At 35.2% G+C, this 24,977-nt stretch overlaps 1 protein-coding gene and 1 pseudogene across 1 annotated transcript in view; one reads left to right on the top strand and one right to left on the bottom strand.

Moving 5' to 3' along the window:
• Positions 1-3,110: 3,110 nt before the first annotated feature.
• On the bottom strand, positions 3,111-3,932 carry LOC101575331 (annotated as a pseudogene).
• A 1,868-nt stretch (positions 3,933-5,800) lies between these two features.
• Positions 5,801-24,977, top strand: part of Impg2 (interphotoreceptor matrix proteoglycan 2) — a 159,433-nt gene continuing 140,256 nt past the window's right edge. Inside the window, exons 1-3 of the mRNA XM_023721297.1 lie at positions 5,801-5,852; positions 7,239-7,322; positions 7,748-7,975. Of these exons, the coding sequence (XP_023577065.1) occupies positions 5,801-5,852; positions 7,239-7,322; positions 7,748-7,975 (364 nt within the window). The remainder of the gene's footprint in view (positions 5,853-7,238; positions 7,323-7,747; positions 7,976-24,977) is intronic.

The following is a 24,977-nucleotide window of genomic DNA, read 5'->3' as shown; positions in this document are numbered from 1 at the left end:
GATAGAATACCAATAAAACCAAAATTTACCTCTACAATTAACAAAAATAATTTTTTTTTTTTAGTGCTGGAAGTACAGTATTTTCCTTATTAATATGGCACATTACCTATTCCTATCTGCAATTACATGGAGCAATATTATTTTAGTTGTTGGAGGATCACAGTGTTAAGAATATCTACTTCTTGCAGTGTCAAGCTTTCATCTGTTAGCTCCTTACTTGGAAGCTGTCACAAGAATAAAGTCAAGATTTGCACATTTAGGATGAGACCATACAATAAAGTTCTGGGTATCCAGGATTCTTCTAAACTTTCTGCAAAGGATGGGCTATTATTCCTGAGTCTTTTGTGGGCATATAAACAATTTTAATATTCTTGTAAGAATAGTTTCTTTGGGAACATGGGGGAACTGGAGAAAGAGAGTGGGTCAGAGGAAGAGAGAGAATGTTTTAGTGAGAGAAAAAAGAAAGGATTGTTAGTGTCCAGAGAAATATTTGTACAGAAGGTACTATTTTTTTTTTTGCATTTTAATAATTTTGTTGAAAGATATCTTTTAGTACCATATTTAATGGTAGTTGGTTAGGTTACCTCTGCCAACTCAAAATACTGAAATGTATCAGCCTTTGGTAAAACTGAAGCTATCTGCAAAACATGGTTTACAAAAAGTTAAAGGGAAAATACACTTTAGTTCCTTGATTTATTTTTCAGTGCTTCTTTATCTGTAACATGATGTCAAAACTGGTTACATCCATTCTGGATGAACTCAGGCTTCAGGCTCTGCAACATTAACGTTAGCTTTGTACAACATTAACGTGGCTCAGAGGAATTCTAAATACTACCTCAGCAATTTCATACTTAATGGAGGTGTCTGCTTACTTTTCTTAGGACACAGTATGGAAATTTGTGAAAATATATTCTACTCTTTTAGGGGAAAGAGAATAGAAGCAAGGGCAGTTTTATAGAAACAGTTCATAGTAAAACCTTCTAGAGTGCTTCATCTAGCAAGAACTTAGGATAAAGTGAGTTTTGAGAGTAAAAATTGATTTTGAGTTACTATATAATGTAATAGAACATTTTTAATGGAATAAGACATTGCGTAAAATTTTTTTATCAATACAAATATCTTTTTTAAGAAATATTAAAGCTCAGTGAATATAGCAAACTTCACTAGTTCTGTATTTTGGCTTAATAAAAAATGTAACATTTAAATGCAGTTTCCATATGCAATAACATTCTCATCACTAAATTATCTATTACTTTATAAGTACCAAGAAACTATTACATTATCAATAGTATATATAACCCTTATTACACCTTTAAAAAGTACATGTGTAAAATACTGGTTTTGATGTAAAACTCATAATTTAACATTTAGAGCCGGGGAGATGGCTCAGTGGAATAAGCTCTTCCCTGGCAAGCGAAAGGGTCTGAGTTCAATCCCTGGTTCCACAAAAAAATAAAGAAATAAAAAATAAATTAACAATTAAGTAGGTTAACGTTTTCAATATCATCTAAATATAATATAGGAGGGTAAATGTTAGAAATGATTCACAGTTCACCATTTCAGGTTTTTGTATTGTTTTATATTTATGGCTTTAACTTTACAGATGAATTAAAATCTAAACAATCCTACTACAGCATTATATTAATTAGGCAGTTTTCCAAGTTGGAGAACATGTTACTAATCTAGTTGTGATGTTTTGAGACTTCATTAACTTAAATCAGTGATAACATATTGGAATCCATATTTCAGGGTTGTGAAGAAAGAATTCAAACAATTTTTTTTTTTTTTTTTGGGTATAGGGTTGTAGTATGCAGCTCAGACTTGTAGTAATCCTCCTGTTTTCAGCCTCCCCAGTGCTGGGATTACAGGTGTTCGCCACCACGCCTGGATTTGGTCACAGGCTCAGTGCACCTGGGGGCAGGGATCGAATTCTGGTCCCTGTGCTTGCCTGAGCAGGCACTTAGTCTACTGAGCTATCTTGCTGACCCCAAAGAAATTTTTTTTTGTTGTTGTTGCTGAAATAGTAGTATTTCTGTAAAGAAGAAAAAAAACCCAATTTATCAAAAGTTTGTCTATTTACTACTAGCTGTTATATAGGTAAATTTTTTATACCTAAGTTTCATAGTCATATAGAGATGTTAAATGTTAATATTTAGTTTTGAGTTGGAGAAGATAAATTATTACTGTAAGTTAATAAATTTAGATGACAAAATACTTTGTATCATTTCTGATTCTTTATACTATTTTATCTTTTTTTTTTTAAATTTTATTTATTTATTTATGTGTGTGTGTGTGTGTGTGTGTGTGTGTGTGTGGCCAGCTCAGCCCACCAGGGGGCAGGGCTGGCTGGCATTTGGTGCTGGGGGATTGAACTGCGTCTCTGTGCTTTGCCAAGCTTGTTCTAAGTAGGTGCTTTAGACCACTGAGCCATCTCACCAGCCCCTATTTTATCTCTTTAAAAATAATAGAAAAAACATAGCATATATGCAGTGACTGCATAAAATTGTAAATTTAAAAAATATAATTATTTTCTAATATTCCAGTTGCTAGAGCATATGTTGAGACAATGGCAGTTTTCAGAAATCCAGCAGATATCGTTTGCTCTGTGTTACTTTTTTCTCTAGGTATAATGATTTTCTCAAGTTCATAATGATTACATTCATAAGCTAACAGTCTCAAATTAGTTCATATGTGATCAAGCTTTTGGTCCTGTTATAACTTTAAATGAGCTAGAGGTTGGGGCTTCATATAACAAAATATACAATTAAAAAGCCACTACTGCCGGCTACTTTAAAAATTCAAGTTATTAAAGAGGCTGTTGTTTTCTAAGCTGCTGATTTAATGAGCTGGTTACCATATCAGAGATTAGATAGCTGCTTTCCTTATGGTTTTGAGCCTTATATATAGTAAATGCCTTCGAATATTAACTGACTAGAGTGGTGAGTCATTTTTTCCCTTTTGCTATTCCAAGTCCAGTTGATTTATTTTGAAGTTAATATTTTAGCACTTCAATTGTATAAGAAAGTGATATGTTTTTCTTTATACAGAGACTAACAACTGAATTTAACAATTAAGGAAACAATTCAGGAGTTGTTTGAAGGTAAGTTACTCTAGTAACTATGCTTTGGTTGCCCTGCAGTACACCCAGAAATAATCCACTTCCAACTTGGAAACATTTGACTTGAAACAGTTGCTTGATGAATATTCACTTAAACACATGGATACAGGCTCTTGCCAGCAGCTTAGATCTCTGCCATTTATCCTGGAATGTTTCTGAAGATGTTCTACTTCTGTTAACTCTATTTTAGTACTTCTGTGCTTCGATGGCTGATGCAATGATAGATAAGGCCAACACAGAAGATGTTGCTTTACAAAATAAGATTGTGCAGTTACATGCCTTAAGCTAAGCTTCTAGTCTTTTAAAATTTAGGCTATTTTTCCTTCCAAATGGCAAGTTTTCTTGAATGAATGAATCATGGAGTTATAGTAATTGAAGTAGTGGCTTTGACTTTCCAATATGCTTTATCCAGTGCAATCTTTCATTCTTATCAAGTGTGAAATGGTAAACCTATACTGACTTATTTATGTCAAGTCAGTTACCATAGGACATTTCTTTTGATTTTGCATCCAAATAAACACAGCTCAGCCCAACAAAACTAAGGTGCTTGGACTATACCTTCATTTTAGAATCTGTTCAGTAAATTCACAGCTGGAGAAAATGTCTCCATATAAAAGCCAGAGAAATGAGTTAGACTAAGAAGATCATTTACCTTAAAATTCCTTAGTCTTGCAGTCATTCTGACACCATCATCATGTGCAGACTGAATGAGTCTTAAGCCACAGACCTGTGGTTGACACCCAGCTTCCTGTGACAGCCAGGTATTCAGCTGGTGCAGCAGTTTCTAAGAGTCAGTTGTCAGTACTTCCATCATCTTGGTAGAAAGGAGTCTCCTCTGCATGACCACCATCCGTGCACCTGCTCTCACCTTGTCCACAAATGCTGGGTTCTGGGTTTGAAGGGCCTAGTAGGCAGAGAGGAGAGGTCTAGGGAGGGGAGCTGACCTGGGTGAAGGTCTCCGCAGCACCGGGAAACTATACTGCCCTCCTCTAGGTCGGGCCAAAGCATGTGAGCCGCCAAAAATACTCTTTTTAAGTTACAACTCAGAGTTAAAAATAGTAATCTTTGTCATATTCAATCACTTGAGTACAACTTTGAAGAAATGTAATATTTCTTCAGATCAGATATTTTCACTTTATGCCAGGAGAAAAAGAGGTCTAGATTTGTCATACAGAGCCTATCTTGATTTTATTCCAGGCTCTATTCTGTCCTCATTTTTCTGTTAACGTCTACTTTTTAGTCATAGAATTTTCATTCATGCTTCAAGTACTTCTCTCTCTAGTCTTGTGTAACCAAGTTTATTCTTCTGGGAATTGGAAATTTATGGTATGGGCTATTAAAAAGACATGACTATGTGTTCATGGGGCCTCATTCTGCTGTTGTGGCCTGCACTGTTCTGTTAAAATTGGGTGCATTCCCTTTGGGGGTGAAGAAATCAGTCATAAACCTATAAAAATATAAGATGAAGATCAACCTTACTTGAAATTATCATGATTACAACAGTGTGCTGTCTTCATCAAGGAACACATGGAGCCAAGTTATGAACTCGTCCCATAAGTGTGATTGTGGTTGTAAAAACCACACCATAAACAGTTGTGTGAAGTTGATACTGTGCCACTGTATATATCTTCATTCTGGAGGCCTTTGCACCTGCTATTTCCTTTTCCTACCTCACCCACTCAGTACTTGTGAATGTAAAAAAAAATTTAAACTTAATTTTACCAGCCCATAGCTGTTCAAACATTCTCTCTTCCCTGTAACAATTTGCATCTATTTCTCTAATTTTGTTATCTTATTGGTATACACATTTACCCCAGTATGTGATAAGCTCTTCAAAGAGTGGGAATATATGGCATTTCTTGTACTTAATATAAGGAATGTTCATAGCCTCTAATAAGCACTCAATAAACGATCCTCAACTGATTTGGAATTTGGTATGAATGAAACAGTCTAGTACTTGTTATCTTCAAAAAGCAGGATTTTATGTTTATTTTCTCATACGTTTATGATTTGACACATAAGAATGTTCAGTGACCATGATGTCATATTTTATTTAAAAAAATTTTTTTAATGTATTTGGCACAGGGTCTCACTATGCAGCTAGGACTCATAGTGCTGCTCCCATTTTAGCCTCTCCAATGCTGGGATTACAGATGTGTGCCACTACACCTGGTCTTGGTGGCCTGCTTGTCATGCCAGGAGCAGGGCCAGTATGGCATGCAGTACTGGGGATCAAACCCAGGTCTTTGCACTTGCATAGGCAGGTGCTTAGTCCACTGAGCTATCTCCACAGCCCTGATGTGGTATTTTGAAATAATCTATAAGGAATTCTCTTAAATGAGAACAATATTGCTCTGGGTGATGGAGTAGTATAGATAATCTGTTTCATCTGTTAGTAAAAACACAAAAATCTTGGTCGGACTTTTAAGGCATTCCATAATCTACAATAATTAACTTTTTGAGCTTTCACTCTCAATTTGTTTACCATGTGCTTCTATTTTACTCTAACAAGTATTTTTTGTATGAATGGTATACTTTTATACTTGATTAATCATAATCAGGAATTTCCTTTTTATTTATTTTTTTATCCTAGGGATTAGATTTGGGGCCTTCACATTAACCTACATTCCCAGCCTTTGTTTTTTATCTTGACACAGGTCTTGCCATGTGGCTAAATTGCCCATGTTGGGCTTGAATCCTCTTTCCTCCACCCCTCAGTGTGCTGGCATTGCAAGTATGTGCTATCACCCAGGATTCTTTATGAAGAGAACAGTTTTATCTTTCCTGTTCACCACCACCTGCACCACAACCTCCATTAACTGAAATGCTGGCCAGACCACTCAGCTGAAATGTTATATTTCCTAATAAATCCCCTCTTGCTTATGGATTCTCGTAGTTGGAGTTAACCTTGCTCATGGATTCTCATAAGATAAATTTATGGCTTTATATTATAGTTTAAAAATGTTGCAGTTAAAGTTGTAAATAAATCAATTGTCGGGCCGGGGAAATGGCTCAGTGGAATAAATCAATTGTCAAGTTATAATAAATTTAAAAGTGATGAACCTAATTTATTTTTGCAGTACCTGGTATCAAACTTGAGACCTGGCTCTTGTCAAGCAAGCACTTATGCCACTGAGCTATTTCCCCAGCCCTTGATGAACCTATTTAGAAGCAAATGAACCTCGCTGAATTTTTCATGTTTTTCTAATTATATGTTTCTGAAATTTTATAAACTATATTTAATAGGATACAATAAATATTTTTGAAGATATTAAGTACACTTTCTACATGGAATATAAGTTAGGGTTTTTTTTTGTTGTTGTTCTAGAGCTTGAACAAAAGAGAATTTCAAAGCTTGAAATTCCTGGAGAATTTATGAACATTTGTAATACAAATAGAGCACAATGTATTATTTCCCAGATAATTTCTATATTCCTTAATTCTTGTAACTGCATTTTAGAGATTATTATAATTTTTTGGGTGAGCAAAATAGCTCAATGAATTTTGGTGATTTACCAAAATCAGGTATTAAGTGGCAAAGCCAGTATTTAAGCCCTGGTTTTCTCAATTTAAGTACAGAAATGTTTCTATATTGCTGCAATTCTCAGATTTTTTTTTTTTACAATATGATGGCTTTATTATGGAAGCTAATTTTGCTTTTTGTGTGGCTCTGTATTACTGAAATAGGTTTTATGTACATACAGCTTAAGCCATAGGGGAACTCAGAGAACATATGAATCTATCAGATTTGATGAATCAGAGTTAGAAAAAATCAGAGAATTCATATGAAATGCTTTTTGTAAATGAATTGCTTGCTAAAGGCAAGGAGAGTGTTAATAAAGAGCTTAGCTGCTAGATTAAAGAAGTTGCTCTCCCCATCTGTTCTAATTAGCTTATCTCTCCTGCTTTCATAGCATGCTGGTTATTTCAGAAAAGAATTGAGAGCCACTTTGAGGGATACCATTATTATTTACATTAATTTATAATGGCTTTATAGTGTTTATCATTCTAGAACATAAATGGTATGCCTTTTCTGTAACAATTATTTATTGGAAATTTTCAAGTCTTTGGATGTTCAATTAAGGATTTTGCTCTCTTCTTTTCTTGTTTTGGGCCTAAGTGATTATGTTTCCTCTTTTGGGGAAGATTTCTCTGGGTATTTTGATATTTGTCTGGATAGAAGGAAACCTTTCTTCATTAACAGGTAATTAAAAATATATTTTTTACCTTTCTATACAGGTCTAGTGTATTAAAACAGTATTATGTGATGTGATTGCTGTAAGAAGTTGAGTAAATACTATATTAATCTTTGATATTGCTTCATTTACATTGTTTTAAGATATCTCTAGTAATTGGAGCTTTTTTCCTTTTCATTAGTAAGTCCTGGCCAACATCTTTTTCCTTATTTCCTGTGTTGAAATTGGATGTAGTCTTGACCTTGATTTTTTAAAAAAAATCTTGAATTAGAGGGTGGGGAATTAAATGGGAGAAAGATTGAATACTTGGCTCTCCAAATAGGCATTGGCACAAGTGACTGCTTTTCCCTGTACCTCTTGTGTCTTATCTCCATTCCTGATCAGAAGCCTTGGTTATGCTTTCACTCTGTAGTGCAAGCCTACTTATCTTCAGAAGAGATCCCAGAACCAAAGCGTGCAGTTTCTTTTCTACTGCCCAAAGAATCTATGGACTCTTCTCTACCTGCTAAAAGGAAACAGCTTCTGGACCACAGAGAAGCTGAGAAACGGTGGTTACTGAGAAGAAGGCGATCTATTCTCTTTCCTAATGGAGTAAAAATCTGCCCAAATGAAACTGTCACAGAGGCTGTGGCAAACCATGTAAAATATTTTAAACTCCGGGGTAAGTGAAACCAAATTTTTTTGTTCCATCATCTTTGTTGTGCTTCATTAGAAATCAAAATTTGTAATACTTTAGATAGAACTGAGCAAAATATTATGTACTAGGAATAGAAAAAGGACTAAGTGTACACTAGTAATGTAATTTCAGAGGAAAGTTTATATTATTTAAGAGAAGAAATGTTTTAAATCTTTCTAAGCACTTCCAAAATATCAGTTTATGGGAGCTCCAGTGGCACAATTGGTTACGACATGGTACTTATATAAAAATATCAGTTTATGAAACTGGAGAAATTAATTATAATTTTTATTTCTTCTTAATAGTAATTTGGTAAGTATACCCAAAAATATATTTACAAAGCTGAATATATTTTACCCTGTCTACTTAGATATTATATAAACATGAAAATACAATTAGCTGGCTTATTTTGTAGTTCAGATATTCCATAGATTCATGTGAGTTGCTCTCTAGTTAGGACACAAGGAGTTTTTATAGTTAAAATGATGGCACATCTCACAGTACTCCTTGAAGCAACAGACTCAGGTTTTGATTTAAATTTTCAATAATAGTACTACAATTGAACTGAGGGCCTTTGCACCAAACTATGTTCCCCATTTTTTTTTTTTTTAATTTTGAGACAGGGTCTAGGTTGATGAGGCTGGCCTCCAACTTGTAATCCTTCCATCTCAGCCTCATGAGTGATGAGATAATAGCCATGTGCTACTGTGCTCACATTTATTTTAAATTAAGGAGTATGATCATGAGCTTATACCTTTTTGTTATATATAAATTCTCTCTGTTTCTTATATTTACTGACATTTGCTTAATTGACTATGGTACATTTGTTAGGCATTTGGAGCATTTCCAGTCTTTGCTTCTTGCCGCTCAATAGCCAAAATAGCTAATCAGCTAAAGAGGAGATACATTAAGTGATTGTGAAATCAAGCTTGTTTATTCATTCAAGTGCTTACTGTTCCAGGTCCTAGGTTCTGCCTGGAGTTGCTACTTTATCATATTCTTTATTTTCTTCTTCCTTGGCCTTCTGTTCTTCCACACCAAACTCATAAAAACAAAATAAAAATTTAATAAAAGCTATTAGACTTATTTACACTTTTGTAATTTTTCTTAAATTAGTATAATATGTTAGAAGCTCTTATGTGTATATTTCTTGATAGTATTTATGATCTACCAAACACTCCTAAGAAAGCTTTCCTTTTACTATTTACATGGAGACCTTTAGCCTTGGCATTTTGCATTATAAGATATACACAGAAATGAGAAATTCTGAAGGGAGTAGGAAGAAATAAAAACTTAAGGTGAATGAAAATGACAGTTCATAATTTAACAAGATATAATGTCTACTAACTGGTTTTGAAGTTTTTTAACACAAGAAAATTATGTAGAGATCTCAGCTTTGCTTACATAGTGAGCAAGTAAGAATTAATCATTTAAGGAATGTGGCTATACTTTGTAATTTACTTTGATTTTGTTTTTACAAATTCAAGAATTATCATCAAAAGAGAAACCAACTAAAACATAAATGGTTTGTGGAATAATTGAATTTAAAATACAGATGTTGTAAATAGAGTAGTTGAAAAGGGAACTCCTAAATTTTTTTTTTTTAAAAAGGCTTGACAGCAAGCACATTAAAATTAAAATAATGCTACCAGGTGTGGCACATGCTTGTAATCACAGCACTCAGAGACTGAGGCAGGAGGATCACTGCATGTTTGAGGCCAGCCCGTGCTACATAGTGAGTCCAGGCTAGCATGAACTGCATAGTAAGACCCCGTCTCAAAAAAAAAAAAAAAAAAAAAAAAAAAAGATTGTAACAATGCTTATATAGATGTTACTGTATGATAAGGAATAAATATTTCATGTGTTATATTTTTTAAAGAAAACTGAATTTTATATTTTTTGAGAAAACAGAATAATTTAATGTAAGACTTGATTTTTCAAGAGATAATTTGTTTTTTTAAATCTTTTTTTTAATAGAGATTTTTTTAAAAATTTATTTATTTATGTGTGTGTGTGTGTGTGTGTGTGGCCAGCTTAGCTCACCAGGGGGCGGGGCTGGCTGGCATGTGGTGCTGGGGGATTGAACCGCAGTCCCTGTGCTTTGCTAAGCTTGTTCTAAGTAGGTGCTTTAGACCACTGAGCCATCTCATCAGCCTCTGAAGAGGTAATTTGGATTGTATCCTTAATATTGTTTGAAAGTTGGATCAAGGGATTTATTCAATTTCTAAGCAAGGATTGTAGCCTTTTCTACCAACCTAATACAGCCAAAGAGTTTGCCTAATATTCCTTTAACAGAAAATTTGGCACAACTGACAGTTGATGCAACAAATTTGAAAACTGTCCCCATTTAAGCAACAAGCAACTGCGTTTAGCCTAAAGATCTGTAAAGTTAGAATGATAAAATACTTGGAATAGACTATAATTAACAGACTCCTTCCTCTCTTAAAATTATACTTGTAAACAATTATGATTATATAGTTAGATATTTCTGAATACATTTTATTGAGGTACACTTTAATGTATTATAGACTTCATTTTTAAAGTATACAATCTGATTAGTTTTCGGAGATATATTTAACCTTGAAATCATCATTGCAATTGAGATAAGGACCTTATCAATCAGTCCTAAATGTTTCCTCCTGACTCTTTATAATCCCTTATTACCTTTTTCCTTCTAACACTGAAGGAATCAATAATCAGTCCATCCTGTCTGTCTACCTACCTACCTATCACCTATCTGACTTTAGTTTATATAAGTACCACGTGCTAACTGATTGCACCACTGGAGCTTCTGATTTGACTTTATAAGTAAAATCATAGGGTGTACTTTTTTGTTTTGGCTTTATCTACTGAGTGTAATTATTTTGATATTAACAGTATTTTGCATTTAACTAATTTGCCTTTTATTCTTGGACAGTTTTCCAGTTTATACATATTCCCAATTTAGGATATTTGAGTTCTTTTCAGTTATTAGTAATTACCCAGAAGATTTATCACCATTTGGATACAAGTTTTCATGTGAACAGGTTTTCAATTCTATTGACTATTGGTACTGATGTGACTGGATTACATGACAGGTATTTAACTTTTAAAAAGATTATCAAATTATTTTTCAGTATGACTAAACCACTCACAGTATTTTTTTATTTTATTTTTATTTTTATTTTATTTTCACAGTGTTTTAATATTCTAGTTTATTTTCATTTTTGAGACAGGGTCTTGCTAGATCAGGCTGGTCTGGACTCACTATGCAGTACATGGTGACCTCAAACTCATGAAGATCCTCCTGCCTCAGCCTCTCAAGTGCTAGAACTACAGGCATGCACCACCATGCCTAGCCTTTTTTATATTCAAGCCTTGATATAGTCAGTTGTTTTAAACATTAGCCATCCTAGTGGATATATAGTTCATTGTGGTTTTTTGATTTGTATTTTCTTAATGACTACTATTGTTAGTTTTGAGTACAGAGAGAGAGAGAGAGAGAGAGAGTGAGAGAGAGAAGCAATTATTTTTCCCATTAAAATAATTGAGTTGTCTTTTACTTTTTAAAAAATTTTATGTAAAAATTGTTTAATTTACATAGTCATCATATTTTGTCGTACCTCATGCAAACATGTAATTCTGGCTAAAGCATCTATATGAAATAAATTCTACTTGTGTACATTAACACCAGAGTAGGTTTGTGGAATGTACCCATGGTTGATAAGCCACAAGAAAGGTCACTTTTCTGTACCTTCTTCCCATTAGTCACTAATTAGATTTTTATCTCTCTCCTGTGTAGTCTTACATGTAACTGGAACCTTTATCATAGATACTTTTAAATTTTTTTGTTTCTATCAGTACATATTTGCAGTATGGAATTTTTACACTCATCCTGGGAAGTTGGTACATGTACATTACACACCTTAATTTGTTTTATCTCCCCTTAGTGTCTTTTACTAATTATAGTTTTTAATGTATCCTAGACACAATTTTTTGACAGATACATGTTCTGTGTATATTTTCAAGCCTATGGCTTATCTGCTAACTTTAAAGGTTAAGAAGGTTAAGAAACAAATTTTATTTCAATTTTGTCTTTTTGAGACAGGGTGTTTCTCTGCAGTTAAGACTGGCCTGGATCTCATTTTGTAGTCTATTCTGGATTTGAACTCACAGCAATCCTTCTGCCTCAGCCTCCTGATTATAGGAATGCATCACCATGCCTGGCAAAGAACAAATTTTAAATTTAAAGAAGTACTTTTTGTCATTTATTTGGAAAAATCACATTTTTGGCATTGGATCTTAGTTTGATTAACATAAGATCAAGAGGCCAGGGAGATAGCTTGGTGGTTTAAGGGCCTGCCTGGCAAGAGCAAGGGCCTGGGTTCCGTCCCCAGTACTGCATGGCCCCAGAGCCCTGGGGATCGAACCTGGGTCCTTTCTGGGGATCAAACTCAGGTCCTTGTCCTTGCTAGGCAGTGCTTAGAGCCCTGCCCTAATTTTTTGAAGAGTTTCCATAGTGGTTGTACCATTTACATTCTTACCAACAATGTAGAAAGGTTCCTTTTTTTTTTCTGCAGCCTAACTGGCATTTGCTATTTGATTTTGTGATGGCACCCATTCTTTCTGGAGATGGAATCTAGGGCTTTCTTTCTTTCTTTCTTTCTTTCTTTCTTTCTTTCTTTCTTTCTTTCTCCTTCCTTCCTTCCTTCCTTCCTTCCTTCCTTCCTTCCTTCCTTCCTTCCTTCTTTCCTTCCTTCCTTTCTTTTTTTCTTTCTTGTCTGTTTGTCTGTTTTGTTTGTGTTTTATGACATGGTCTCAATATGTAGTTTAGGCAGGCCTTGAACTCACTATGTAGCCTGGAGTAGACTCAGATTTGTAGCTATCCTCCTGCTTCAGCTTCCCAGGTGCTGAGATTATAGGAATGAGTGTGGTTTTAATTTGTATTTATGTAATGGCAAAGTTGAACATTTTAAAATGTATTTATTGACCATTTGTACTTCTTTTGAGAAGGATCTATTCAATCTACTTGCACATTTATTTAATTAACTCTTACTTTGGAGGGTCTGATTTTTTAAAAAGTTTTTTTTCCATAATTTTATTGAGAAACAAATAGCAATGAGACAGTTTCAAATCAAATTGGTAGGACAGTTTCAGTAATTAACACATTGCATACATTCTTCCTAGTGGTTAATTGCTGCACAAGATGCAGACATGATACCTATTTACAAGCACCATTTAGAACAAATCCCTCTATTCACCAAGAGAATGTAACTATATATCTATCATAACCAGTTTGAATACACAGATACAAAATAGACATTCATCTGTATACCCTTTTTTTAAAGTTCCATCATTTAAATATTATAGGTGTGTAAACTCAACAAAATATTCTAAAAGAGTCCAGTAGACCATAATAGTATTGGGTCTTCCGCTTGACTGGCAGTTCAGAAATTGTTGACCTGAGTCCCCTACAGCTCAACATAACAGCATGGATTTACTTCTTATATTTTGTTTTTATACTTTTCTGCTGGATGGTTAAGACCAAGGTAAAGCAGGACCTATGCAACAAGAGTTGTAACTTTTGGGTCTGATGAGGTCAGTGAAATCCCCTCAGGATTTATTCTGAGATCCTGTACCTCAGATTGTAGAACCTTTGTCAGTGTTAGCCATGTGGATGAGTCATGGCCATTGCTTGGCCAATGTGCTCTCTGTGAAAGCCTGAGAGAATGCTTTCTCTCCATGTGAATCTCCTTAGGCACACACTACATCATTGATCACTTTCCTCTTTGGCCCCATAATCTCCTTAAAAAGTTTTTTACATTTTTTAGATATTAGTCCTTTATCTGAGGAGTAGCTGGCAAATATTTTTCCCCATTCTTGTTGTTTATTTTAATTTTTTAAAAATTATTTATTTATTTATTTTGTGCAGGGTCTTGCTATGCAGCTTGAATCATAGTGGTCCTCCTGTTTTCAGCCTCCTCAGTGCTGAGATTACAGGCATGCACCATCACTCCTGATTTTAGTGGCTGGCTCAGTGTGCCTGGGGGCGGGGCCAGTGCGGCATGTGGTACTGGGTATCGAACCCAGGTCCTTGCACTTGCCAGGCAGGCACTTAGACTGCTGAGCTATCTCCCCAGCCCTTAGTGTTTTCTTTTGCTGTGCCAAAACTTTTTAATTTGATATGAACTTTGTTTTATTCTTGTTATTATTTCTTATGCAATTAACGTTCTGTTCAGAATGTTCTCATGTATTTATAGATTTATTTTTCTGTCTTCAAGAGCTTTACCTATGTTATCTTTTGATAGATTGTTTCTTTTTAACATTTAGATTTTTTCATGGATTTTCCTTGCATTTTAGTACATGTTCAGATTTATGGGTCTACATTCAATCTTCTGCATGAGAATAGCCAATTTTTCCAGCACCATTCATCAAAGAGGCTGCCTTTCTTCCAGCCCTTTGTCAAAGATCAGATAGCTGAATGTAGCTATGGTTGTTTCTACATGCGCTATTCCTGTCTGTTGATCTACATGTCTGTTTTTCTGCCAGAATTGTAATATTTTTTTTAATAATTTTTGTAGGGTCTCTCTATCTAGTTTAGTCTGGCCTGGACTCACTATGTAGCCCAGGCTGACTCTGAATTCACAGCAGTCCTCTCTCCTCAGCTTCCCAAGTACTGGAACTTCAGGTGTCACCCCCACACCCAGCCAGAATTATGCTAGTATAGCATAATTTATAATTTATCAGTATAGCTTCATTATTTATTTCTATTAAAACATGATTGCATTAAAATGATTATTTTCATCATGGAGAATTGATGCAAATGATTATTATGTTCATCAGAAGGATCTGATATATGTAGGTGCATAACACATCCTTAGTCTTTTTATCCCTTTCACTTCATTTCTTCTCTCCATTCATCTCTTGGGCTCCTTTCCTTTTTATTTTGTACATGTATGTAATATATAATGACATTTCTTGTGGGAAGTTTGTATATGTACAAAACACATCCCAGTTCCTTTTAAAAATCCTGTTTCTCTGTCCTTCCTCCTGCCCCTACATCACTTTGTCCCTTTCCCATACACAAAAAGATCTGTCTTGTCTTTCTTATTATGTATCCTTATTTTGTTCTTTATTTATATTTTGTGTTTCTTATGTAAGAAAGACCATGCACTATTCAAGCTTTTGTGTCTGATTTATTTCACTTACCATTTTGGTCTCAAGGTGCATCCATTTTCATACCAATAACACAAGTGCATTTTTCTTTATGGTAGAGTAGCACTCCATTGTGTATAAATACCACACTTTGTTTAACCACCTACCTCTGATGGACAAATGGGCTGCTAAGAAGATGTTGTGAATTGTTCTGCTATAAACATAGGTATGCATCTATTCCTGTAATATGATAACTTTAGCTCTTTGGAAAAAGATACCTAGCAGGGCAATAGTGGGATCAAATGGAATTTGTACTTTTATATTTTTTTTTTCAATAATCTCTATATTGGTTTCCATAGTGCTACTTAGTACTAGCTTAAATTCCTAACAACAGTGCACAAGAGATCCTTGTTCTCCATAGTCTGACTAGTATGTGTTATTATTTGATTTCTTGATGATAGCCTCTCTTGGTGCTATTTGAATTTGCCTTTCTCTAATGGTTAGAGATGTTGAATTTTTTTCCTATGGATTTATTTGCATTAGACACTGAGAAGTGCCTTTTTACCTTGGTTGCCAATTTTTTAAATCTTGTCTTCTGTTTGGAGGGAGTCTACTTTTTTGAGTTCTTCATGTCTTCTGGATATGAGTCCTCTATTTGGATGTCTTAGTTGCTTTTTAGTTGCTGGGACAAAATACCAAACACTCACAAGTTAAAGCAAGAAAAGTCTATTTTATGTATAGTTTTTGAGGTCTCAGTTCATATTCAGTTGGCCTCAAGGGAAGGCAGAATGATACATGGGGTGCATGACAAAGGAGAAAAAGTTTATGATTTGGTAGGCAAGAAGAATGGAGACTTCCTTTTTTTTTATTTCATCTAGGCTACAAGTGTAATGATGGGTCTTCCCTTTTCATTAAATCTATTACCACACCAGACGGTGCTAAACCAATTAGTGGACTGATACAGTAGCACATACCCCTCATCATCTAGTATCACACACCCATGATCTAGCCACCTCCCCCAGTTCCTACCAATAAGTGCATGAGGCTTTGGGGAGACATATAAATATAAGCCATTATACTGAGGATTATCTGGCAAAACATTTTTTCCATCTTATAGATTGTCTCCTCATTCTATTGTATTTTTTGCTGTAAAGAAGATTTTAATTTGAAGGAAGGGCAGCCAGTGTGGGAAGTGCCCAGGACTCAGCAACTGGCTTGGCCAGAGGAATATGGTGCCTGACCTCTTGCCCTACACCACAGGAAGTGCCAGAGACTGGGCACTTGGCTCAGCTAGGGGAACCCAGGATAATTCTACTCTGACAAGGGTAAACACTTTGCATAAACTCCTAATTTATGAGTGCTTCTTTTCTATAACCATAGACTTTGATCCTATAGCCTAAAAAATCAATAGTTACCATAGTTTGTCAATTTCTAAATTTTGCTTAATGCTAGAATTATTGCTAATTTTTTTTTTTTTTCGGAACCAGGGATTGAACTCAGACCCTTGCACTTGCCAGGGAAGCGCATATTCCACTGAGCCGTCTCCCCAGCCCAAATTATTGCTAATTGTACTACTGCATCTAATATGTCAAATTTGTTGTAATGACTTGTTTTTTCTTGGGTAACAATATTGGGAAGGTTTGGGGTAATAATCTCATAGAGCTCTATACCTAAAGACTGAGGACAGTGAGAAACAGAAACCGACATCCCTCTTCAATTAGTACAAAGGTAGGATCTTGGGACAGACACAAACAAAATATCTCTGACATGCAGAAGAAATCCTTGAACAACAAACTTTTCCTAGAGAAACTTTGATGCTAGTGATATAGCTACCTACTACCAAAAACTGGAAAGGATCATCACAGAAAATAAAAATTTCTTTTGGAAATAGAAAAATGTCAAGATGAAACAGCAAAATGCAACCTCAGAGCTCCAGCTCATGCCGAACAAGTCCAGGAGACATCATCATGAGAGATATTGGAAGTCACACCTGAAATTTCTAAAATTATGCCAGTTGAAATAAAGAAACAGCTCCAGGAGGCAATAGAGGAAATTAGATCAGAAATAATTTCTCAGGTGAAGCAAGAAAAGCAACCATAATGAAAGAATGCTCAGCATATCCAAAGAAGATAAAGATAAAAAGTAGAAAAGCGTTGAAAAATGATGGGAAATTTGAATGAGCAACATAGGAAAGAATTAGAATGCATGAAACAGATTCAAAGAGATATCCAGGAATTAAAAATTTCGTTGAAAGCTGGCAAAACTGCTAGAATGAAATTGAAGATAGACTTCCAGACCTTGAAGACAATGTTGCCACTAGTAACCACAAAAGGAAAGATCTCTTAAAAATAACAAGGAACTAGCAAATAACAATGCAACAGCTGCTATATGACACAAAGAAGACTAAAATAAGACTGAGAGGTATCCATGAAAAAGCAGGTGTCAACAGAAATAAGACTGTTTGCAGAATTAATAGCAGAAAATTTCCCAAGCATGGGAAAATAATCTGACATACACTAAATAAGGCATATAGAAATCCACTTAGCCTTAATAAAAATAAATATGCATCCAGATATATAATAATTAACGTCCTGAAATTCAGCACAAGAACAGACTATTAAAAGTGGTTAGATTTCCTCCTCCAGTGAGTGGCCTGAGGTAACCTGTGAAAATGATTTACTATTGTCTTGATCCAGAAAATTCCACAAAATCATGCAAATCAAGAGGCTCAAATCTTTGTGTTCACTTTAACAACACATGTGAAACTTCCCATACCATCAAGGGTATGCTTATCTGAAAGGTCACCAAATATCTGAATGATGTAACATTAAAGAAGCGATGTGTACCATTCTGGTGTTCCATTGGTGGAGTTGGTAGATGTGCCCAGGCCAAACAGTGGGGATGGACACAGGGTCAGTGGACCAAAAAGAGTGCTGAATTTTTGCTGCACATGCTTAAAAATGCAGAGAGTACTGCAGAACTTAAGGGTTTAGGTGTAGATTCTCTGATTACTGAACATATTCAGATAAATAAAACACCCAAGATGTGCTACTGTACTTACAGAGTCTCTGGCTGGATTAACCAGTACGTGAGGTCCCCTTGTCATATTGAGATGATCTTCACTGAAAAGGAACAAATTGTTCCTAAAAAAAAGATTGCACAGAAAGAAAAGATTTCCCAGAAGAAGGTGAAGAAACAAAAACTTTTGGCATGGGAATAAGTTAAGCATAAAACAATGCAAATAAAAATTTTAAAAAAGTGGTTATAGAGAAGAAACAGATCAAAGCCCATCAGAATCACAGCAGAGTTCTCAACATGACCCATCAAGTTAAGAAGAGCTAGGAGTGAAGTAAAGTTCCAACCCAGATTGATGTACCCTGCAAAACTTATCTATCAAAATTAATGGAGAAATAAGATACTTCCATGGCAAAGAACAACTGAAGAATTTCATGACCACCAAACCAACCCTACACTGAGTACTGAAAGACATTCTAGAAAGGGATCAAAATGACCACAATTTCAAGAACAGCAATAGGAAGAAACTACCAATCATTACAAGCAGTTAAACAGAAGGGAAAGGTAGGGAACCAACAGCAGGACAATTGTATGACAAAAATAAGCCAATGCATGTTTTTTACAACCATCAGTGTAAATAGCCTCAATTCACTAATCAAAAGAAGCAGACTAGCAGAGTGGATCAAGAAACAAAGTACAATACAACTAAAGGGAAAGCAAGAACTTGAGGACTAGATAATGAAAAGAGTAAGGAGAAGAGCTAGGAAACATAACAGGGGCAAGCCATGCACTTACATGTAGAAAATGGGTGAGGCAGTGATCCTGAGAATCTTCAGAAGATTTGTGAATCTAGCAGTGAATTGGAAGGATTCTCACCCTGACTAACTATATATACTGACACCTGTGAACTAAGCAACTACACTGAAGATGGCAATTTGTAATAGTAGGTTCATGCTTGGAGTGCCTGTCATTCTGGTCTTCTGAATATGGGCTGCTTGTCATCACATGCCAGTTGCTGCCATGCTGTCTCTCAGGTAGATGATTGTTCAAAAACAAGAAGGTAGTGAATGAAGGCAGGAGACAGGAAAAGGAATGTTGCGGGACTGTCCTGCTACAAGGTTGTATATGGTTAGAATCTGGACTTATGTGTAAACATAAGAATTATATAATTCTTTATGCTTATTTTAAAAATATTTTTTATTTTTTAAATGTTTTTTCATCATATTCTGTAGGGACTTAAAGTTCAGCATATCAATACTTGATGAAAAATACCTGTTCCATGTTATGCCTAAGATGTTTGATATTCAGACAGATAGTGAGGTTAAGCTTAACAGCCTAGGTTGTATGGTAATAACAATAAGCTTGTCTTCTGGATAGTTAACAACCTAAGTTTGCAGACCAAAATTAGAGAAGAAGGAGGGCCACAAGGAAAGCCAACATTTTGGCCCTAGCCTTCTGAGGTCAATTAAGACTCACAACATATGAGAACTTGTACTCTAATGTCATGTAACTCGGTAGGGTCCCAAATATTCTGATCAAAGAGATTATGGGGCCAAAGAGGAAAGTGATTGATGATGTAGAGTGTGCCTAAAGAGAGTCACATGGAAAGAAAACATTCTCTCAGGCTTTCACAGAGAGCACATTGGCCAAACAATGGCCGTGACTCATCCACATGGCTGACACTGACAAAGGATTTACAATCTGAGGTACAGGATCTCAGGATAAATCCTGTGGGGATTTGACTGACCTTATCAGATCCAAAAGCTGCAACTCTTGTTGCATAGGTCTGGCTTTATCTTGGTCTTAACCATCCAGTAGAAAAGTATAAAAACGAAGTATAAGAAGTAAAGCCATGCTGTTATGTTGAGCTGCAGGGGACTCAGGTCAACATTTCTGACATTGCCAGTCAAGAGGAAGACCCAATACTATTATGGGCTACTGGACTTTTTTAGAATATTTTGCTGAGTTTACACACCTATAATATTCAATGATGGAACTAAACAAAAAAGGGGATACAGATGAATGTTCACTTTGTGTATTCAAAATGGTTAGGATTGATATATAGTTATATTCTCTTAATGAATAGAGGGATTTGTTCTAATAGTATTTGTAAATAGGATATCATGTCTGCATCTTGTACAGCAAATAACCACTAGGAAGAGCGTATACAATGTGTTAATTATTAGAACTGTCCTACCAGTTTGATTTGAAACTGTCTCATTGCTATTTGTTTCTCAATAAAATTATGGGAAAAAAAGAAAAAAAAAGAAACAAAGTACAACAATGTTCTGTATACAAGCAACATATTTAACTCAAAAGAAGATTTGGGGCTGGGGAGATGGCTCAGTGGAATAAGCGCTTCCCTGGCAAGCGCAAGGGCCTGAGTTCAATCCCTGGTTCCGCCAAAAAAAAAAAAAAAAAAAAAAAAAAAGAAAAGATTCATAGACTGAAAATCAAAGGGTGATGAATAATACTTCATGTGACAGGAACCCAGAAAAAGGCCAGGGTAGCTATTCTGTTTGCAGACAATATAAACTTCAAGCCAAGAATGATAAAAAAAGATGAAAGTCATTAGATACGTATTAGGAAAAACTTCAAGAGGGAAAGAGAGCAATCGAATATATATGCACCAAATATAGGAGCACCCAACTGTATAAGACAAATATTAATAGATATGAAAAATCAATAATAACACAGTTGCAACAGGGGACCTAAAATACCCCATTGTCACAAAGATGTAGATCAGTTTATACAAAAAAATCTACAAGGAACAGAACTGAACCAAACTTGAACAAATAGATTTAGTAGACATTTATATAATGTTCCACCCCACAATATTAGGATATACATTCTTCTCAGATGAACATGGGATGTTCTCTAAAGTAACCCACATACTACTCTGTAGAACATGCTTAAGTAAATGCAAAGGAATTGAAATTATCCCATGCATATTATCTGATCATAGTGTAATGAAATTGGAAATTAATGGTAAAAGAAACTGCAAAAATTCCATAAATACATGGAAATTAAATAATACCCTTCTGAATACGCAATGGTTCATGTATAAAATAAAAGAAATTAACCAATATCTATAATCAAATGAAAACTCAAATATTACTTACCAGATTCTGTGGATGCAATGAAAGCATTCCTCAGAGGGAAATTTAGAGTGGTGAACTCTCACATTTGGAAAACAGGACAAGAAGAAATAACCTAATACTACGCTTCAAGCTTTTAGGAAAAGAAGTGCAAATAAAACCCAAAGCTAGAAGAATGGAGGAAATTATAAAGATCAGAGAAAAAATTAATGCAATGAGAGTAAGGAAACAATTAATTAATAAATTAAAGAGTTGGTTATTTGAAAGAATAAATAGAATTAATAAACCACTATTCAACCTTATGAAAAAAAGAAACGAAAAACTCAAATTCTTCCAATAAGGATATAAAAGGGTGAAATCACTATACATTCTGTGGAAATTTATAAGATTATTGTTATGGTTTGTGTTTGGTTGTCCCCCTAAAGCCTCATGCAGTCATGGGGCAGACTTTTAGAGTTTGTGATTAACTCATGATCCACTGGGATTATGGGTGTGAGTGCTGCTGGGATTATGGGTGTGAGTATTTTCCCCAGCCTGGGGTGGATAGCCTGAATACAATTTAAGCGAGACAGACTTGCTCTCTGTTGCTGTTGTTACTGTTACTCCTCCCTTAGCTCCTCTTGCTCTTTGCTGCCATCATGAATGGATGTTCTCTGCCCTGTGCCACTCTGCCTTGGAGCCAGCTGAGTATGGACTGAAACCTCCAGTAACTGTGAGCTAAACAAACCTTTCTTTCCTTCATTTTTAGTGTCAGGTATTTGTCCTAGCAATGAGAGAAGAGTAACCGAGACTCACAGGATTGAAAACACAGAAGACATGGACTGAGTCCTAGACACTCATGTGTTACCAAAATTGAATCAAGATGATATAAAATTTTGAATAACCCAATATCAGTTATTGAAATTGAAAATATAATTAAAACCTTAACAACAAAGAAAAGCCCAGGTTTGATGGATTCACAGCTGAATTCTGCAAGAAATTTAGAGATTTAATGACAGTACTTCCAAAGTCTTCAAGGAAATTGAAAGGGAGAGATGTTCTCCCTAATTCATTTCTAGAGTCAATTATTACCCTGATACCCAAAACCAGAAAAAGACCCAACCAAAAAAGAGAGCTTCAGGCCCTAATGAGCATATATGCAAACATCTTCATTAAAATGCTAGCAAGCAGAATGCAGCTGATCAAGATTATGCACCCTGACAAAGTGAAATTCATCCCAGGGTTTCAAGAATGGTTCAACATATGCAACTCAATAAATGTAATACACCATACCAGCAGAGCCAAAGACAAAAAAACGCATGATCATTTTAATAGATGCAGAAAAAGCTTTCAACAAAGTCCAACACTCATTATAAAAAAACCTACAGAAGATCAGAAAAGATGGTTATTACCCCAATCTAATAAAAGCCATCTATGACAAACCAATTAACATCATTCTAAAAGGACAAAAACTAAAAGCTTTCACTCTAAAATCAGGTATAAGGATGTCCTCTATCACTACTTCTATTTCATATAGTTCTAGAAACATTAGCTAGAGCAATTAAGAGAAATAAAAGGAATAATAATTGAAAAGGAAAGAGTTAAATTATTATTTGCAGATGACATGATACTCTACATGTAAGATCCAAGAAACTCCTAGAGGGGCCGGGGAGACGGCTCAGTAGGATAAGCGCTTGACTGGCAAATGCAAGGATCTGAGTTCAATCCCTGGTTACGCAAAAAAAAAAAAAAAAAAAAAAAAAAAAAAAAAAAAAAAAAAAGAGAGAGAGAGAGAAAAAGAAACTCCTAGAATTAGGGCTAGCCAGGTAGCTCAGCACCCTAAAGCACCTGTTTAGACAGAGTGCAGTGGCCAGGGTTTGATCCCCAGCATGCTGTGCTGACCCTGCTCCCGGGGAGCACTGAGACGGTGAATGAGACTGGGCGTGGTGGTGTGTGCCTGTAATCTCAGCGTTTGGGAGGCTGAAAACAGGAGAATCACTATGAGTATGATCTACATAGTGAGACTCTGTAGACGCTGTACCAAAAGCATAAAAAAAGAGAAACTCCTAGAATTAATAACCAAATTCAGTAGCATAGCAGGATACAAAGTCAACACCCAAAAATCAATAGCATTCCTGTACATAAACAACAAACTAACTTAGAGAGAAATTAGAAAACATCCTTCACAATAGCATCCAAGAAAAAAAAATGAAATACTTAGGAATTAATCTAACAAAGGAAGTAAAAGATCCATGCAATGAAAATTACAATATACTCTGAAAAAAGAGTACCTTTCTCCACTGTTGATGGGTGTGTAAACTGATCCAATCACTGTGGAAATCAGTGTGGAGATTCCTTAAAAAACTATGATTAGAAATTCTATGCTACTGCAAGCAGGTGCAGGGGCTGGAGTTCAATTCCTGCGCCTACCATGCTGGCCCCATCCTGGGGCATGCTGAGACTGGGCATGGCGGCATGCACCTGTAGTCCCAGAACTTGGGAGACTGTAAACAGGAGAATTACTATGAATCTGACCTAGTAGCGAGACCCTGAACACCCTATAGACCCTTCCCTAAAACACAGGAAAAAAAATCCTTTTCTAAAGCAACCAGCTATTCCCCTTTCTGGGTGCTTTCCCAGAAGAAATGAACAAATAGCACAGTGATATATGTACATCTATGTTTATAAGAGCACAGTTTGTTATAGCTAAATCATAGGAACAGCCTAAATGCCAATCAACTGAGGAAGAGATAAAAGAGATGTCTCCCCCCACAATATCAGGCTGTCTTTTAATCACTGTAGCTTTGTGTTGTAACTTGAAATTTCAGGTAGTGATGCTTCCTGCCTTTATCTTGTTGCCTAGGATTACTTTTCTTCTAGATCTCTCCTGATTCTACATGAATTTAGAATTGTTTTCTCTAGTTTTATGAGGGAATTTATTGGTATTTTGACTAGTATTACATTACATCTATTTATCAGTTTAGGGAGTATGGCTATTTTGACAATCCATTTTCTGATTTCTTCTTTGATTTCTTTTCAGAGTACTGTAGTTTTCATTCTAAAGGTCTTTCACTTTCTTGGTTTGATGAATTCCTAAGTAATTTTTATTGATGCTTATAAAAGGTATTGTTTCTCTGACTTCCTCCTTGATGATATTTTATTGATTTTTGTTTTTTGACTTTATATTCTGCTGTGCTAATGAATTTGTTTATCAATGCTAGGAGACTTGGCGGAGTTTTTTGGGTCTTTTATATAGAGGATTATGTTGTATGCAAGTAATGATAATCTGACTTTTTTTGTTTCCTATACCTATCCCTTTATTCTCTGATTCTTAGGTTAATGTTTCAAGAATTATATTAAGTGGTAGTGGTTGATAGTGAGCATCTCCCTCTTTTTCCTGACTTTGGGAGGAAAGCTTTTCTCTTGTCTCCATTTAGTATGATGTTGGCTGTTGGTTTGTTATGAATAGATTTTAACAGATTTAGCTAAAATCTATACCTACATTCTTTTTTTTTCATTTTTTAAAAATTTTATTGATAAACAGCAATGAGACAGTTTCACATCAAATTGGAAATACAGATTCAACAAATAACACACTGCATATATTCTTCTTAGTGGTTAATTGCTGTATAAGATGCGGACTTGAGATCCTATGTACAAACACCATTAGAACAAATCATTCTATTCATTAAGAGAATGCAATTATATATCTATCCTAACCACTTTGAATACACAGATACAAAATGGACATTCATCTGTAT

The sequence above is a fragment of the Octodon degus genome, unplaced genomic scaffold, assembly GCF_000260255.1.
Source record: "Octodon degus isolate 3935 unplaced genomic scaffold, OctDeg1.0 scaffold00081, whole genome shotgun sequence".
NCBI classification, from domain to species: domain Eukaryota; kingdom Metazoa; phylum Chordata; class Mammalia; order Rodentia; family Octodontidae; genus Octodon; species Octodon degus.
Note: the sequence above shows the minus strand (reverse complement) of the source record. Positions and strands in the feature narration are given on the sequence as shown.